General features: G+C 43.1%; 1 protein-coding gene across 1 annotated transcript in view; it reads right to left on the bottom strand.

The window, feature by feature from the left end:
• The window catches only part of arhgap22b (Rho GTPase activating protein 22b), a 73,242-nt gene that overhangs the window by 25,728 nt on the left and 27,704 nt on the right, over nt 1-19,810 (bottom strand). Inside the window, exon 3 of the mRNA XM_084078136.1 lies at nt 15,787-15,874. Coding sequence (XP_083934262.1) covers nt 15,787-15,874 — 88 coding nt within the window. The remainder of the gene's footprint in view (nt 1-15,786; nt 15,875-19,810) is intronic.

Raw genomic sequence — 19,810 nt, 5'->3', positions numbered from 1 at the left:
GACGTCACGCTGGTTGCAAGCGTCAAACCCATTCTGCCAGGTCTCGCTAGGGCACGCAGCACTAGCCAACACACAAGAGGGGGTTGGGGTGTGCTGAAACCAGCGCACCCCGAAACAACATGCTGAACGTGCATCCAGTCTCAATGTTGGTAAACAAGTAATTGGTCTATAGCTCGGTGGTTGGAGCATTGTGCTAACACTCCCACGCCCGCGGGTTGGGGGGTTTAATTCCCGCAGGGGCCACCTATGTGCAACAATCATAGCACTGTGTGTACACTTTGTATTCCACTTGTAAGGTTTTTCTCAGGATAATTATGTGACTGATGGTTGTATTATGAGGATTAACTTAATCTGACCTCAGTGCTGAGAGAGAGAGAGAGAGAGAGAGAGAGAGAGAGAGAGGGAGAGAGAGAGATGCATTCTCTGACAGACATTGAGAACACTCCATCTCGTATAACTGGGTCAAAATGTCTCCTTTCTTCCTCCTATTAGTAGGAAGTCTGTTCTTGTGACCTTGATGTAAAAAAAATAGAAACATTCCCATTGTTCACCAATCTTTTTTTCCCCTTTATTTTGCTAGATTTGTTCACTAATCTTGCAAACTGCTGGACTGATCAGCTCCATCAGGCTGCCAGTCTGCCTATCTTTTATACTTTATGAAATATTTATAATAGAAGTCAATGGGGCTCTGATCAAGTTTATAATAAAAAGTGTGGTTGCACACCTACTGAGACAGACAGGTGCGTCGGAGAAATGAACTTAAAGAGCAAAAAAAAAGGGAGTCTCAAGTAACGTCCGTCCGACCATTTGACCTCAAACTTGATGTGTGCGGCAGATGGGTCATCTGCGGCAGGTCAAAAGGGAGTGTGCAGTGAGTGTGAATTCGGCTCCCGGACCCCACTTTGAGAGATCCAATGTGATCAACCCCACCCAACTTCCCCACTTCAGGATTCAAATGAAAAAATAGCAAAAAATAGCAGATCTCTTGATCTACAAGCTCAAAACGTGTCGTTTCTTACCGCGTTTTGAGCTGCTATTTCTGATACTTTAGTGTGACGCTGTTGCATGTATATTTGCCCTACGTGAAATCTCTCCCAATTTTAGCCATCCTTTAACGAAGCAGTGAGCAGCCATTAGTGTAGCGCTCAGAGAGCAGCTAATAAGTGTCTTGCTCAGCGACTCTTCGACACATTGCTGAGGCCTGGAATCAAACCTACGGGACCTTTTGGCTTCTTCCCAGGCGGGCTCTACTAGTGAAAGCAAGGACCTCGGTTCAAATCACACCCACGTCTTCACAAATCAAACAGGAGTTTATGTCACTCACTCACACATGGTACAAGCAGCGAATGTGCCAACATAGCAATACCACATAACAGGATAAAAAAAAAAAAATCTTTGCTGTCGGGTAGAAACCTTGTATCTCCATATTTCAACTTTTTATGTTATTTTTTCCATAAATGAATGCCCTACTTCGCCATACTGCAGCGCCGTCACACAAAAATAGCAGATCTACAAGCTCAAAACGTGATGCGACATGTTTTGAGCTTGTAGATCTGCTATTTTTGCTATTTTTGAATTGGCTTCCTGAAAAGTAACAGTTGCGGGCATATGAGGTTTCCACCCGACAGCAACGATAATGATACTTGATGTAAAAAAAGTAAAAATCTAAATAAGAGATTTGCCTTGCATCTCTATAACCTTATTTTTTTCTTGTTGTTGTTTTGCATGCTCTCTCTCTCTCTCTCTCTCTCTCTCTCTCTCTCTCTCTCTCTCTCTCTCTCTCTCTCTCTCTCTCTCTCTCTCTCTCTCTCTGTGTGCCCTTTGGTTTCCTGTCTCTACAATGGCCTATCTGATTCTTATAAATAAAACACCAAATTGCCAAAAATGTACCCCTCCCCTCTCCCTCCAAAAAAAAGAGACTCAGATGAAATTCAATAGGAACTATTCAGTCCCTGCTACAGCCATGTCCTATCAATGTGCCCTTGAGCCAGGCACTTAGCAGTGTAGCAGTTTAAGTCGCTTGTACATATTGGTATCTGCGGGTTGCGTTTTTTTGGGGCTTGTTTCTAAAGTGTGGTTGCTTATTTTGGGCCTGATTCCTAATGTTGTTTAAATCAGTGCTTCTCAAACATTTTCATGTCAAGGAACCCCAAATTAACATGTATTTGACCACGAACCTCCATCTGAAAACAATTGTTTCACATATATTAATTACTTTAACATAAATCTCCTCTTCCGGGGGTCTCTGACACAAAACCTTTTCAGATTGGGGTCCGTGGCCAAATACGTTTACATCAATTTAGGGGTCCCTGACACGAAAAAGTTTGTGAACCACTGGCCTAGTCGCTTCTTCCGGGCTTGTTTTCATAGACCCGGTCGCTTGTTTCTCTCACAAAGTCTGGCAACGGCGGTACCGAGCCACTCACACTGCTAAAGTGCTGTCTGAGAGAGAAGCAGCTGAATGCATCATGTGGACGATGGCTGCAGGCTGTAGTGTCCAGGGTGTTTATACTGTGACGTCTATGTGCAGCAGAGCAGACAGAGAGCTCGACATCCACCAACATCTGTTGCTGCTCCGCTTTCTGTTTACAGTACCTATAGAGCCACTATACAGCAGTGGTGTAGACACAACACGCTTCACACACTATACACTTCATCTGTTAAGTAGTGACAACACACACACACGTGCGCGCCCGCACACACGCATACACACTAAGGCTGCAACTAACGATTAATTCCATAATCAATGAATCGGTCGATTATTTTAACGATTAATCGATTAATCGGATTATCGCACTTATTTAGCAATTACCTTATAATTTTGATTTTAGGTTGTTTTAGCATGTTCCATCTAACAATAAAGACAATACAAATTAATAATTAATTAAAAAGTACATGTTATACAATTTTGCTCAGCTGCTGATTAAGCCACTACCCATAAAATACATATCAAAATAAATAAAAGCCACCTTATGGTACCTTTTATCTTCTTCTGACTCCTTGATATGATAAAAAAACAATTTAAAAAAACATTTTTTTTTTCGATTATCGATTATCAAATTCGTGATTCGACTAATTTAGTAAATCGACTTTTAATCGATTAATCGATTAGTTGTTGCAGCCTTAATACACACACACACACACACACACACACACACACACACACACACACACACACACACACACACACACACACACACACACACACACAGATTATTGCCTAATAACAAGAATTTTGAAAATACTGTCCATCGGATGCAGTCTGTAGAAGTGCTGGCATTTTGTCAACAAAATACTCAAGTTACAAAAACTTCAGTCTTATATTAATTGTTTTGATGTCTTATCTCAATTTGGAATGACATTTTTATTGTGGCATGTAGCCTTGTACTAAGACCATCTGCTTTGCGTCTCATCATTCCATGCTTTTACCATTTTGCTACAGCTTTCATAACGTACGCTACTGTACACTCAAACGTTTAACAACACTTCACTTATTACCCTGGGTGTGCTGAGCTAATCATATGCAACCCAAAGCCTCAATAAAACCTCTACACTGTAGAACACTTTATATTCATCTAAATCGTACATCGTACATCGTACAAATGGAGCCTAATGGACCCGTATGGATGTGTAAAGGTCCTTACATACCGGCGAATATACGCAAAATTCGGACTCGTTCCGAATAATTAAAAGACGCCTTTTCGCTTCGCGAAACTGATGTGGACGCTTGCATTGACTTTATAAGGTTTTAAAAAAAAACATATTTATTCGCATGAAGAATTCGCCCCGGTGTTTAAGGACCTTAACTCTGAGAGTGTAAAAAGGAACAAAATGTGTCCCATGTGTACACTATCGTAGTCACACATGACTCAGGCAAATAAGAAACAAATGGATACATTGGTTACATTTGTACAATCTCAGAGTTACAAAGACAGCTAATCACTAGCAACCCAGAGCCTTAATACAAACCTCTACAAACACTGTAGAATCCTGAGTATTAATTACATTTACAAGTGGAGCAAAGTTGACCCTAATGGGTCCACTCTCAGAGTTGGACATGACTCTGGGAAACAAGGAACACATCAATAAATCAACACTAAGGATTATCCTGTGTAGGGAAGTCTAATATTGGCATTTTTTCCAATTTTCCAACTCTTCATTTCCGATATCAGCCGATATCGATATAGTTTTACCAGAACCAAAACGTCAGGTAACAACACATATCTCCTGTCGTGGAGACACTTAATGCATCATTTCATTTTATAATAAAATGAGTCATAACATATTAAGTCCACGACAGAAAACCAATACCGATATCTTCCAATATTACATTTTAATGTCAATATCAGCCAAAAATATCGGGAGGACGATATTATCCGATATCTCTAATCCTGTGTGTACTCTCTCTACTCACAGCTCTAGTCACAGTAAGTGAAATCAGCGCGCGGAGTGTTTTCTTTTTTTTTTTTACCTGCGAGGTGTCGTTTGCTCAGACTGTGGGGCTTGCAGCAGGCCAGCCCCATGCCTGGCTGAGGGCAGCCACCGGGTCAGCAGCACTGAGAACCAGCTGTGGACTGAAGCCTCGTTGAGCTCATAAACGGGGTTTCCCGGGAACAGCACATGGAACAGGTCCGTTTCAGAGTGGGTCCGTTCGCAGGTAGCTCCTCCACCGTGAGTCATGCTCGGTGCGTCAGCCCCACCGTTTGAAAAAGGGGGAGAAAAAAAACTCGTAGAACAAGTCCTTCTTCTGTTCTGTCCTGTTCTGTCCTTCAGCTGGCTGTACTATCCATCCATTCATTCATTCAGGTTTTTTATTTTTTCCCCCAACTTTTCTTTCTTTTTTTCCCTCCTCCTCTCCTATCCCAGTGCAGGCAGAGCGGGTCCTTTCTCTCTCTCTGGCCCTCCTGGGGAGACGCAAATCCCACAGGAGACTGAGAGGTCTCTCTCTCTCTCTCTCTCTCTCTCTGCCCTCCTCTCTCTGTCTCTCTGCCCTCCTCTCTCTCTGCCCTCCTCTCTCTCTCTCTCTCTCTCTCTCTCTCTCTCTCTCTCTCTCTCTCTCTCTCTCTCTCTATCTGCTGAGCGCGACTGCTGGGAGATGGGCTGGCTGTCATCCCATCTTTTCAAACAAACGTGTGCACACACACACACACACACACACACACACACACACACACACACACACACACACACACACACACACACACACACACACACACACACACACACACACACAGCTACTCAATTAAGAGTTGTGAGTTCAGCTATTGTCTTTCTCAAGGAACGATGCAAGCTGGGAATGCACGCCACCACCTGTTTATGCTATAACCGTTGTACCTGTTGTGTTGTCAAGAGTACTCGCTGTAGCCGTTGTCAGAGTACCCAGTACGGTTACCACAATAGGCTCTATGCACAGCAGCCATATTATCACTTCCTTCACAGGTGTTACCAATGACACTAATGAAGGCTCTGTTCCATTTAGTGTAGCACAGTGGTTCCACGACCCCCATTACGCGTCCATTTGGTTCTATTTGTACACTCTCAGAGTTACACACCTGCAAGGGGCCATTTGGAAGCCCATGAGGGTCCCTGGACCCCAACTGTAGACCCACTGGTGTAACAGAGTGTTTCCAGTGAGCCAACATGCACAATATCAGCACCCTGACTCTGTTTGACCAGAATGGAACAGAGCCTTCATTAGTATCATTGGTAACACCTGTGAATGTCTTCATAATATGGCTGCTGTGAATAGAGCCTATTATAAAGGGGCACGATGCAGGTCGGGAACGATGCAAGTTGGGAATTCATGCCGCCCGTTTATGCAATACCCGTTGTCAGAGTACCCGGTGCTGCTGTCAGAAACTGCTGATGTGTTGACGACGTATACATGGGCATACACATACACCAAAGGAGTGTGAGCCACCGCTTATATTGGCAGACATCCGCGTTTTTTTTTTCGGTTCTCGAACAACCGCTGGACCGACCAAATTTCCACTTGGCACTGCACAGCCCCGGGTCATCACCAGGGGCGTGCAGGCACACATGCCACGTTTGGGGGCCAATCGGTCAGACAGCTGCCCTAAGTTGTACACACACACACACACACACACACACACGCACACAGATTTTGTGAATTTGTTGATAGATATTGTATCTCTGGGACCACAATCCTACACTGTAAAGTCAAATGGACCCATAAGAACCCTTCAGGACCCCTGGGGGTCACTGGACCTCACACTGAGATCACTGGTCTAATGTGCTTGTGCTGTTATCCAGACTGTCGTTCTCCAGGGCACTGCCCTCTAGAACACAGGAACCGGCTTTTAGGAAGAACATTCATCTTCCTAACCGGCAGGTCATCCTTGTTGTGTCAGACATTATCCTGAGGTTTATGTGGGTGGAAGGGTGACGGCTGATGGAGCGCTGTGTGTGTGTGTGTGTGTGCGTGCGTGCGCGTATGCGTGCACACGGTGGGAGGTCTTTCCATGCTAAGTTAACCTCAGGGCTGTGAACCGTAGCACGTGTTTGTTGGCGTCTGCAGCGAACGGACGGATCTACAGTACTTAAAACTTAAAACACGCATGCGGGCTGTTTATTTGTGGTGTGCGTGTGTGTGTTTGTTTAAGGGTGATAAGTGTGTGTGCGGCCAGCTACCGACTCTGCAGTAGTGAAATTAGCTGAAAGTGGTCATGTTTACACTGTGTGTGTGTGTGTGTGTGTGTGTGTGTGTGTGTGTGGGTCTTGCTGTTCCCCCAGATGGCTTAATGACTTCACACTAACACAAAAGGCAGCTTAGCCTTGAGTCGGCCTTCAAATACAAAGAGTATGGATTGAGGTTTGCTCCATTCCAGCGGAATGCAAGAGACAGAGAGGCTACTGGTTTGTTTCTTTTACCTTTTAGGATTTGACCTTCCCGTCATTTGAACCTGCAGGCACACACTTTGTGTGGGTGCATGCAGGGTGCACGTCTCCCTGTCTCAGCGATGCATGGAGAGTGTGTTGTTCCATTGTATGAATCCTAGTTGTTTCTGTTTCTGATCTCAGACACACACAGATACAAGAGCAGTGGTGTTACAGTAAGTGACTACAAAAGGCTCTATGCACAGCAGCCATAGTATCACTTATTTCACAGGTGTTACCAATGATACTAATAAAGGCTCTGTTCCATTTAGAGTAGCACAGTTGTTCTCAGACTTTTTAATTTCCACGACCACCGAAACTCTGAGAGTGTACAAATGGAACCAAATGGACCCATTTGGTTCCATTTGTACACTCTCAGAGTTATACACCCGTAAGGAGCGATGTATAACCCCTCAAGGAACCATGAGGATCCCTGAACCCCAATTTTAGACCCACTGGTGTAGCAGTGTTTCCAGTGAGCCAAGGTGCACAACATCAGCACCCTGACTCTGTTTGACCAGAATGGAACAGAGCCATCATTAGTATCATTGGCAACACCTGTGAATTTATTCACAATATGGCTGCTGTGCATATAGCCTATTTAGGCATTTAGCACAGGGGTGGGCAACTTAGATGATGGAGAGGGCCACTATATTTCCACACTCACTCCAGAGGGCCACATTGCATATTGTTGTTGTCGGGCAGAAACCTCTTATCTCCATATTTTAACTTTTTTTTTCGTAAACGAATGCCGTACTTCGCCATTCTATGTCACACAAAAGCAGCAAAAATAGCCGATCTAATTCTTTCACTACTGCTTCTATCTACTATACACCAACACACACACACAGATAGATAAAATATACACATACATACAAAACACATACACATAGACACCCACACAGACAGCAGCTGAGAGCTGTCAAGGTCCTTGTCTGCCTGTCAAGAACCCCAGGACTCTGTCACAGAGAACAAGGCTGTGTGACAGAACGGGACAGAAAGAGAGATTACTGGCTGCTGTGACCTCAGTGCTCACACTTGATGAAGGCTCTGACCTGCGGTCCTGACCCAGACCTGATATCCAACGCTTTTCCATCTAGGAGAGATATAGGAGGCATGTCATTGTTTTTCTCCAGAGGCCAAATGTTTGAATAGCCTTTTTAATGTTTTGGATTTACATAATATAATATCATATATGTATATGTGTTGTGTTCAGTGGTGTAAAGTAACTAACTACATTTACTACTACTACAACCACTAGTGCTGTACTTATGTAACATTTTGAGTTTTTTTTTACTTTACTGGAGTATTTTCAATTTTCAGTATTTTTACTATGGCAAATATTGTACTTTTACTCCACTACAATAATAGTGGAAAACTTAAGTTACTTGTTACTTTGTAGATTTTGATTAGTATTACAAAACATACATTTACCACTTCAGCCCTATTTAAACTTTGGCTATTTGAAAATAGCAGATCTACAAGCTCACAAGGCGTCGATCTGTGACGCCTTGTGAGCTTGTAGATCGGCCATTTTCAAATAGCCAAAGTCAAAGACTAGCCAAAGACTTTTACACATTTTAAACGGGACATTCTGCATAACTAGTACTTTTACTTTTGGTACTTTAAGTACATTTTGATACTTTTGTACTTTTACACAAGTACATTTTGAATTCCGGACTTTCACTTGTAACAGAGTATTTCTACATTGCAGTATTGATATTTTTACTTAAGTAAACAATTTGAGTACTTTTTCCACCACTGGTTGTGATTATTGTTGTCTTTCTATGGCTGCTACTGTATCTTGGCCAGGTCTCTGATCTCAATGAGACGTCCTGGTAGAATAAAGGTAAAATAAATAATCCTGGAGCGCCGTGCTAGCTCAGACACTACTGTCAGCATTCCCCATATCACTCTCTGTTGTCTCAAGTGTCCTCTTGAATATCCAATGAAAGTACAAGTGTTTACTGAAGTGTAAACCACTTATACTTTATCGTACGACAAACAGTGAAAGTAGCATATTGACAAGCTCACAGCACGTGAACATCTGCTATTTCTGAAGATGTAAATGAATTTATTTGAACATTTTTGATATGTGCCCAAAAATAGACACTAGGTTTAATGTGGTTGAAATAGCTGATATTGAACTAGCAGTATTGCTTGAAAATAATATAAGAGCAGTCCAAAGCCTGGTAGAAGACACACTGTATATCTGTAACCTCTTTTATGATATTGTATTGATCCCTGAAGGGAAATGGTCATTTCTTGATGTTTTTATTGCTGGCCGTCTCCCATATGGAGGCCAGTACAGACAGACACACACACACACACACACACACACACACACACACACACACACACACACACACACACACACACACACACACACACACACACACACACACACACACACACACACACACACACACACACACACACACACACACTCTATTGTAATGTATTTTATTGGTATTGCACTTCTCATTCACAGGGAATCTCAGAGTGCTACATGGCCAAAAGCATCAAATCAATCACAAAAGGTTAAAAACCGGGTTAAAAATGTCAATGTAAAAAGGATTGTGACGTTATGTTAACTGGACCACTGGGCTAGAGGATCAGGGGCAGAGGAGGGATTTGAACCCACAACCTCCTGTTGGAGTCTTGTTTATGTGTGCACGCTGGTCCCAGCCTGGCTGCCTTGCCTTTGTCTAGAGGTCATAGTTGGATAGTTTTTGGGTCACTGACCACATTGTAGCAGCTAATGAAGTACAAGGGCTCTTACAATAACACAACACAACAGGGATTTACGCCCATTCTTGAAGTGCAGTTCACCCACGACCCGACCAACAAGAATACTTTGGTGGTGGACATTTGTGGAGTATTTGCAAGCCGCTGTATTTTGCAAGCCGCTACATTTCAAATCAAAACAAAGTTCTAGGAAAGGGACTCTTGGGACAGAAACGTACAAAAATATATTTTGAATTAACCACTTAAGCTCTATTTAAAATATAGTGAAAATAGCAAATCTACAAGATATGCTGGATCTGCTATTTTCACTATTTTTGAAAATCTCAGAACATTTCAGACAATTTCAGAAAATGTTCTTTGTAATTTGTACTTTTGAATACTTGAGTATTTACTTAGAGTATACACTTTGTCCGCCACTGGCACTTATAGTAAGCTTTGCGAAAACCCAATGGAAAGACCCTAACAAAAGCCTTTATCTGTCTAAGCTGATTACGGAGAGAACGGAACTAAAGTGGACCAAACTCACATCTCTTAAGCGAGCCGGAGAATCCAGTCTTTAGAAATGAGATTTAGTTCCGATTTAGTAGACGTCAGAGTGGGATATACGTCTGACAGGTTAGGGTCTTATTGTAATCCAATCAGCCCCTCTCTGTTGTTTATCGGCTGTAACTGCTGTTGAGAGGATGTTTTGACCATGATCTGTACCTGCATCATCTGCTGTGTTGGCCAGAAAGCCTTACTGCCCTCAAAATATTACACCATATAGCAATGGTGTAAAGTAACTAAATACATTTACTGAAGTACTGTACTTTACATTATAAAAGATACATGAACCACTTTAGTCCTATTTTATACCTAAGCAATTTGAAAATAGCCGATCTACAAGCTCACAACTGTAGTATGTTCAAGTAGGGTGTTACAAAAAAAGTAAAAATATGGAGATGTTTCTGCCAGACAGCGATATGACAAAAAGTAATAAAATGACCGCTTTGCTGGCTTCATCAGGGTTATTTAGACCCCGATAAAGACCTGAGAGGTCCACACGTGTTGGTCATTATGGTTGCCTTGCTCTAAAAAAAATAAGTATTTTTCACTGAAGACAGAATGCCTTCGATGTACTTTTAGTCTGCAGTTTGGATAGCAAAGCAGTACTTATTGGACTTTTTGTCATACAGTATAGGCTAACTGTTCCACATACTGTACACCTGTCGTGAGAGCCACTCACCCATGCAGCGCTTCCTTCTTTTGTTCTAAACTGTATAAGAATATTATAGGTTTCACTATAAGAATATTATAGGTTTCACTCTCTCCACTCTTATCTCGGGGAAGGGCTGTCCTCACCGAGACATGGCCATCACCATTGAGAATGCTGTGGTGACGTCAACTCGGACTGCGAAGAATCTGGGTGTGACCCTGGACGATCAACTGTCGTTCTCGGCTAACATCGCATCAGTGACACGGTCCTGCAGATTCCTCCTCTACAACATCAGGAGGATTCGCCCCTTCCTCACGGAGAAAACAGCCCAGGTGCTCATCCAGGCTCTTGTCATCTCCCGCCTGGACTACTGCAACTCCCTCCTTGCTGGTGCTCCGGCATCAGCCATCAGACCTCTGGAGCTTGTTCAGAAAGCTGCGGCTCGTCTGGTGTTCAACCGCCCCAAGTTCTCCCACACAACTATCCTTCTCCGTTCTCTGCACTGGCTCCCCGTAGCAGCTCGCATTCAGTTTAAAACCCTGGTGCTAGCCTATAGAGCAGTGAAAGGAACAGCTCCTTCTTACCTCCGGGTTTTGGTCAATGCCCACACCCCTGCCCGACCACTCCGGTCTGCCACCTCGGGGCGACTGACTCCCTCGCCACTCAACGGTCCTTCTGGTCGATCAACACGGTCACGACTTTTTTCTGTTCTGGCCCCACAGTGGTGGAATGAACTTCCCACTGATGTCAGGACAGCAGAGTCACTGCCCATCTTTCGCCGCAGGCTGAAAACCCACCTCTTCAGGAAACACTATCCTTCCTCTTTGCCTGGCCTACTTGTTGTTAACTAGTTGTACGAACTCTTGTTTTATTTTTGCATTGTTTTATTGGATCTTGTTTAGTCGATACACTTATTTGTTTTAGCTCGTGCTCATTTGATTTTGCCATTTTTGTCTCATCTGTTTAAGAAAGTAGGTAGCTGATATATTGCACTTTTACCTTAGCGCTAGGTATACTCTTGGTTGCTTGTTTTTGCAGGAAATGTACTTAAAACTTCTGGTGATTAGTAGTTTTCGTTCCCTACCTATGTTGAATACACTTATTGTAAGTCGCTTTGGATAAAAGCGTCTGCTAAATGACTGTAATGTAATGTAATGTAATGTAATGTAATGTATCTCCTCGTCCACAGTATATAGACTGTAGAATTCTGTCTATACTGTTCATGTAGAGACATAATTCTAACTCTAAAATCTTCTCCTCTTATGGAGGTCCCTGGCACTAAATCTTCTCGAAATGGTGGTCCATCCATGGCCCAATATGTATCAATTTGGGGGGAGGAGGGGTCCTTGACATGGAATTGTCAGAGAAACTGCTCGCGTAGACAAAACCTGTCTGGAGCAGTACAGGATATTTATTTTGTCCCGTTTCAATCCGATAAGGACGTGATATTGCTGTTTTTTTTCTAGACAAGGTTATGTGAGAGAGAAGATTCCTCTCCCCTGCCCTCCCACAAATCATCCTTAACACCCCCCCAACCCCCCCCCCCCCCCCCCGACACACACACACACACACACACACACACACAACCCCCACCCCTCTCCGCTGGTCCCTGTAAAAGCCTTCTGGTCTGCAGGCCTACTGGCCGTAGGGTTAGAGTCTGACCGCGGTTCACACCGCTCTGTGATATTGACTCTCCATAAATAAAACATACAGGCGCTCACTGGAGGGCTGACTCTAAACACAGGGGGGGAGCAGCCGATAAACAGACCCCCCCCTCTCCTCCACCCCCCCTCTCTGACTGACACAGAGCAGACAGGGACCACCGCTAAGGGAATGCCTCGGTCTGTCTGTGGGATTCAAACTGGCCAAGAAAACGGGGATGGGCAATATCAATGGAAAATCATATCGCAATATTATCGTTTTTCTTGTTGTTCTTATGTTATTTATATGTGTAATCAAACATTGATATTGTGAGGATAATATTGTATTGCGAACACAATATGAATTTTCTTTTTATTTTGACCAAAATCGTTGAAAAGAGTGCTCGTGTACTGTAGATCTAAGCTCACAATGTGTCATATACTGTATAATCACTTTGTAGATCGGCTATATGCAAAAAGTTCGAATTTTTTTTTAAGTATAAAATAGGGCTCAAGTAGTTAAAACCAAGACATTATGTCGTATCATAATAGTACAACATCCAAAATCTCAGATGATATTTAGTGTCATTTCATGATATCAGTAATAGTAATGGACATATTTCTCTGCCCTACAGGAAACCCATTGTTTTGCCCTAAGCAGCAAAGATTGGTAAACATGTTAGTCCGCACGCACGCACGCACGCACGCACGCACGCACGCACGCACGCACAGAGAGAGCACTCAATGTACACTTTTGATCAGCTGTCGTTGGTGGTTAACTTAATGAATGTGTGAAGCCTTCTGCAGAATGTCACAAGATAAAATGAATGATCTCTCTCACTCCCCCCAAAACCAGTATCTCTGCCATGCCATGCCACACACACACACACACACACACACACACACACACACACACACACACACACACACACACACACACACACACACACACACACACACACACACACACACACACACACACACAGAGAGAGCCCGGGGCTAACTCTGCACAGATAGAGTCCCTTGACTCAAACATTACAGGTTGCACCCAAATCAATAAGCAATAGACTACTGGGTTCTAAGCAAGCCCTGGGGGCTCTCTCTCTCTCTCTCTCTCTCTGTGTGTGTGTGTGTGTGTGTGTGTGTACGTGTGCGTGTGTGTGCCTGTCAGCTGTGACGGTCTCATAACAGAGCTGATCTACAGCAGAGGTCGTCAGATGATGGAGAGGCCATGTTTCTCTCATCTCGTCTTTTTATTTCTCCTCGGCAGCCTGGAGTCCTCTGAAAGCATTTTCTGCTTGAGTTACAACAGTTTTGGGGGGATTTATGGGCCCTGGATGATTGTGACCTTAAATAACATGACACGGAATGGGCTCCGGGATTCCATTTCACCGAGACAGACCCCTGCAGTTCTGCTGCTTTTAGTGATGATGGAGCTGATTGTGATTCTACAAGCAGAAACCCCTTCGACCTGCTGCTTTCTGTCAGCAGCAGGTGGTAGGTACTGAGCAGTGTTGCCAGGTTTTGCACGAGAAACAAGTGGCCAGTTCTATAAAAAATAAGTCCAAAAGAAGCGACAAGGCCACATGAGCGTGCACGCAAGCACACACGCACACATACACACACACACAGCTATTTTAAAAATACATTGAAGAAAATGTGAAATGTAGAATGTTTTTGAAATATTTTAACAACACAAGTTCCTGGCACTTATATTTTCAGATGGGTGTCACATATATATTAATTTGGGCGTTATTGACATTGAAACATTTGAGAATTTGTTTTAAACAACATTAGGAAACAAGCCCAAATCAACTACACTTTAGAAACAAAGCCAAAAAAACACCTACCCGCAACTTCAGACACAAGCGGCTTTACGGAAAAACAAGCCCAAAGTCGCTTATAATAAGCGAACTTGGCAACGGTGGTCCTGGGTCTGGCCAACAGCACTCCCTACCAGTGGTGGACAGTAACGTGCTGTACTTAAATACATTTGTGTACTTTCCTTGTAAAGCTTGTAGTTTGTTATTTTCACTAGCATTGATAATTTTTTAGAATATTTCTGGAAAATCTCTTTTTGCACTTAGTATTTTTAAAAGCAAGTACCCCAGTACTTTAAATCCAAGTACACATTTGACAGAGCAACTTCCACTTATTTGACTAGGAGTATATACTTTGACTGGGGTTGAGTACTTGGTCAACAGCGCTCCCTACTGCTGCACACACAGAAGGACAACTAGATGTGAGTAATGATTCCAGGTCAGTGGCAGCCATTCCAATCAGCAGCTGTTCCAACCCAACGGCCTCTGTGTGTTTCTGTAAACCCACTGATAGGTTGCCTCTCAACACGTCAAGTCAGACAGCAGGCGTGTTGTGTCCCGTGAGGTTCTCCCCTGAGCGAGGAGCCTGCCAAGCGAGAGGCCGCACCGAATGGCGTGAAGACCGCTGCTGTCCACTCAGCATTGCATGCCTATATACAATTTGTTCTCTACTCCAGTGGTTCTCAAACTATTTAAAGGAGTAGTTCGGTCCAAAAATGACTTATTTTCTATCAATTACGCACCCCATGATGAAGCCTTGATGAATTCATGGAGATTTTTTAGTTTTTGTCAAATTCCTAAGCCAATCATTTGATGCCCGGATCATTGGTCAGTAGGAGACTCAGTGGGAGAGTCTTTGAGTCTCCGGTCATCAAATTATTGGCTCAGGAATGCGACAAAAACACAAAAATCTCCATGAATTCAAGGCTTCATGAGGTGTGTAATTGATAGAAACATTTATTTTTGTTGGGGTGAACTACTCCTTTTAAACACAGTTTTCACAAGAGTGTACAATTTGGCTCCTCCATTTGTATACCTACTCTTCCAGTCAGTGGTGCAGTGCTCATTGCACGAGGTACCACGGCGTACGCACATGCGTCGATCAAAAACAACCGTCAAGTTCACACCTAAACAAAGCGTATGAAAGCTGCCGACTACAACAGCGTGAATTAACATAGGAATGAGACCCTGGAAGCATATGGTCCATTGTGTGGCCTGCTAAATCCTGTAGTGTAGGTCTAAGCGACGTGCGCGTGACGTCATTAAAATAGCGCAAAATCAACTCTGCTTCCAGTTCCAGTGGAGCTCACCTCAAAGATCTTCGACGTTATTACCAAGATAAGCAATCCCACGCCTCGCCACTCGTACGACATGGTACACAAAGTCTCCTCCACGTCGCTCGACGTGAACGTCAGATCAGTGTGTTGACTTCTGGTCTCCTAAACCCACGTTGCAGAGTTAATGTAAATCAAGTAACTTTGCTCACCTGGTACGATCTCAAACAGGTGTCTTCCTGGTTCGTCTGGATTGGCTGTGAGCTCGTTGACCTGACAACCCTGCAGAGGTATACAGCCCTGGAAAAAAACACACACCACACACATGACCATGAGCTTGAATTATTATATTCATGTTAGGATGTTTTGAAAGAAGCAAATGTGTTATGTATCACAGCTCGTATCCTGTATACTTTATAGGTTGCGCAAAGGGTTTTAAACCGCCGGCCAGAATGTCTGGAATGATTACAGATACCCGGACAGATGGTACAATTTAGGTATTTAGCAGATGCTCTTATCCAGAGGGACTTACAATAGGCAACGTAAGCACATACATCAAATGCAGAGAGACAGTGTAGTGCCTCAGTAGACTAGGATCAGTAGACAGATGATAAATACAAATCATCTGTACATTGAAACTATAGGATACCAGGTTAACAACTGGTGGGCTGTAAGAATATTGCAAGTGGGCCCCATACTAATTGGCTAACAAGATTTGAATATAAAATTAATGTATTATATTAATACATTAATATAACAATATGTCTTCTTTACAATTGTGGGAGAAAAAATGCCTTTCATTGTGATAGGCCTACCGATAAATAGGAACTTAACACATAAGCTGCACATAACGCAGATCTGCGTCCTATTAGATAAAACCGTAGGCTGCCAGAGTAATCTAGGACGCAGATCTGCGTCCTAATGTTTAATTTAGTTAATAGACGATCACGCTGTTTTATTTACATTCCGAGATCATTTTCGCTTCCGGTTCACTTCCGCTTCACCCGGAAGCAATTTCAGCGATTTCCGTTTCCGGTTTAGGGTTTTAGCTTGAAAAATGCGCTAATGCGGCTAAAATACGTTTTTTCACACGGTATCTATATATACAATTTGAATCCTGCGCCATGTCGGTTGTCCGTATGCGACGCCAGTGTGACGGTGTGACGTAATCTGACATCACGATGACAACGCCAGTGTGACGTAATCTCACGACAGCATGACATCACATGACATCACATCCTACCTATAAATTCTAGGATGCCGTCAGATCGCACCAGTTCGACGGCTTCCATAGTGATAAATAGTAATAATCTATACAAGGAACTCTCTCCACCACAAGAACTCTCTCCACCACAATGACGACAACTTCACCAAAGCCACAACGGCTGCAGATACAACGCCAGACATGGCGCACTGCAAAGTGAACGACGCGTCACGCTAGACGTTCGGGCCGCTACGCGGCCCGAACTTCTAGTAAAATACAAACGGATAGCTCCACATCTATTTTCTTTGGTCCGGGTGACGATTAGTCATCGTCGTCGTGTATCACATCGTTTTTAGGCCGATCAGAGATTGTCGAAGACGTCACATCCGGTTCATGTTGTTTTGACTGTTTGAGCCCTTGAACTTGTAAGATATGTGTCATTGACTGATTCCCCAAAATAAGGAACATAATAAGTGTGTCCCCTTATCAGTCCCTTATCAATAAAGGACACGTCTTTTAGTTTCGAAATAAAGGACGATTCCTTATTTCAAGCGACAGTTGGCAATGGCAACCCTAAATGGACATGTGTTGTTCAGTGTCTTTAGGCATCTCTGCTGGATGCTGCATCTTCAAATGCGCGTGTGCGTTGGCTGTGTAATTACATTTTCCACTATTTGTCATTAAAGAAACGGTGATTACCGGCGTAACGAGACCTTTGGTATATACTCATAAATCATAAATGCAATAAATCACTTTCTCAACGGTGGGACCACCCAATAATGAACCCTTACGGGTCTGTAACACTGAGAGTACACCAATGGAACCAAATGGACCCTCACTGGTCCATTTGGTTCCATTTGTGCACTCTCAGAGTTACATAAACATTAATTTTACAGGGGGATTTTACAGTGTATATGGGTGGTAAGGATAAGGATAAGGATAGGTCCCAGAGATATACTGTACTGTATATCGCTGCTGTCAGGCAGAAACCTCATATCTCCATATTTCAATATTCTTTAAAAAATATATATTAATGCCCTACTTCATCATACAAATGTACGGTAGTGAAAATAATCTACTATTTTCACAATTTTATTAAACATAATATATATTATCGCAAATGCATACAGGGTTTTTCTAAGTAACCAAAGCCTACTTTACATAAGGGGAGGAGAAAACAAATTAACTGTATAAAGAAAAATACAACAAAAGGCTATGACTATAGAGTCAAATCAATAAAAACTGTGGAACAGTTTGGGGGTGCAGTTAGCTGGGGGAAAGCCATATTGACGAGGTGGGTTTTGAAGGATTGGAGAGTGGGGGGCTTCTTTGATAGCATCGGGGAGTGCATTCCACAGGGGATGGGGCAGCTGTAGAAATGGCCCTATCGTCCGAGGTACGGTACGTCATGGTCTCGTGGACCTCCAGGAGGTTGGCGTTACATTACCAGACCTGAGGGAGGGGGGGGGACGTTTGAGGAGGTCGGAGAGGTATAGAGGGGAGCTAGTGAGTAGGATTTTGAAAAAGGAATGGTTTTAGACTTACGTTTCCACCTGCAGTAAGTGAGTTACTACAGGGGGCCGCCAAATCTTTTAGTGATATATGATTTTACATTAACCACTTGAAACCTAGCATCCCGGCAAAGAGGTTTAGGTGAGGAGGGAAAAAAGAATGGTAAAAACAATTAATCTGAAACACAATTTTATACAATAGAGGGGGGTCCCTGATTCATCTCTGTCTCAGATAAGGGGTCCTTGGGCTGAAAACGTTGAAGACCCCTGATGTATATATATATATTTTTTTTATCAAATGGGAGTCAAAGGTTGGTGAATCACAATAGATATTGCAGTATTGTTATGTTTGTGTTGTCATGTACAGTACATACAAGTGGAGGCATCCATCCTCTATAGCATCAAAGCCGGCAGACAGACAGACAGAGGCGTCGGCCACAGGGACAAGCTGTTGCCAGCATTGGGTCGCCATGGTAACAAATGGGAATACGGTTGAAGGGGTGGGGGTGGCGAGGGGCTGGGGCTGGGGCGGAGGATGGTGGGGGTGGGGTGGGGTGGGGCAGCAGATCCCAGGGGGGCTGTGTGCTCGGAATAACACTGATACAGCGACCAGACGAGAGAGAGAGAGAGAATGAATGAGAGGGAGAAGGCACACGCTGGAACACAAATCATATGGCTTTCTAATTGGCTGACTGGGTTCTTAGTGGGATGTGGATGTGGATTTATGAACGAGGATAAAATGAATACAGATGACAGCACTTCCATCTTTTTGAAACAGTTACTTAATGATCATATGATTGCATATTTTTTGCAAGCTTCTATTTCTGTGCTGAAAAAGAACATGTTTTTTTATGATGTTGAATTAAATAGCGTATTTCCTCCAATATGGATCTTATAGAGATGGTCTGAGATTTTACACAGCTATAGAAAACACTGTTAAGGAAATTGTCTGAATTAGTATACTATAGAAATATATGCAGAAGGTTTTATATTAGCCACATAAGCCATACTTGTATACAATGAATGCTAATTTTGAAAATGTTTTAATATAATGACATGCCACAAAATACGGACGCCAAGGTTAATGTGGTCAAGTAAAAAAACGCTTCCCCATACATCAATCGATACTATAGCGATTTGAATATTTTTTTTGGGTGAATAATTGCCCCTCCCCTTCATGTGTTTGTCTGGAGGGCGACATTAATTCCATGTCCGATCCTCATCTCCTCCATCAAAGCCCCATCAGTGTCTGTGTGTGTGTGTGTGTGTGTGTGTGTGTGTGTGTGTACTTTTTATATTTTACTTGTGAGGACCAAATGTCCCCACAAGTATAGTAGAATTAGACATCGCAAGGACCGTTTTCCTGGTCCTCACAAGATAAATGGTTGTTTTGTGGTAAAAAAAAACTACAAACAACATTTAGACTTACAATTAGGAAGATATTCAGGTTGGGTTTAGGGTTAGGAATACAAATGTAGAGGTTTAGGGGTTGGGCGTAGAGTTTTCCCTATGTTTTATACT

The sequence above is a fragment of the Gymnoscopelus microlampas genome (assembly GCF_963454915.1).
Source record: "Gymnoscopelus microlampas genome assembly, chromosome: 14".
In the NCBI taxonomy this organism is placed as follows: Eukaryota; Metazoa; Chordata; class Actinopteri; order Myctophiformes; family Myctophidae; genus Gymnoscopelus; species Gymnoscopelus microlampas.
Note: the sequence above shows the minus strand (reverse complement) of the source record. Positions and strands in the feature narration are given on the sequence as shown.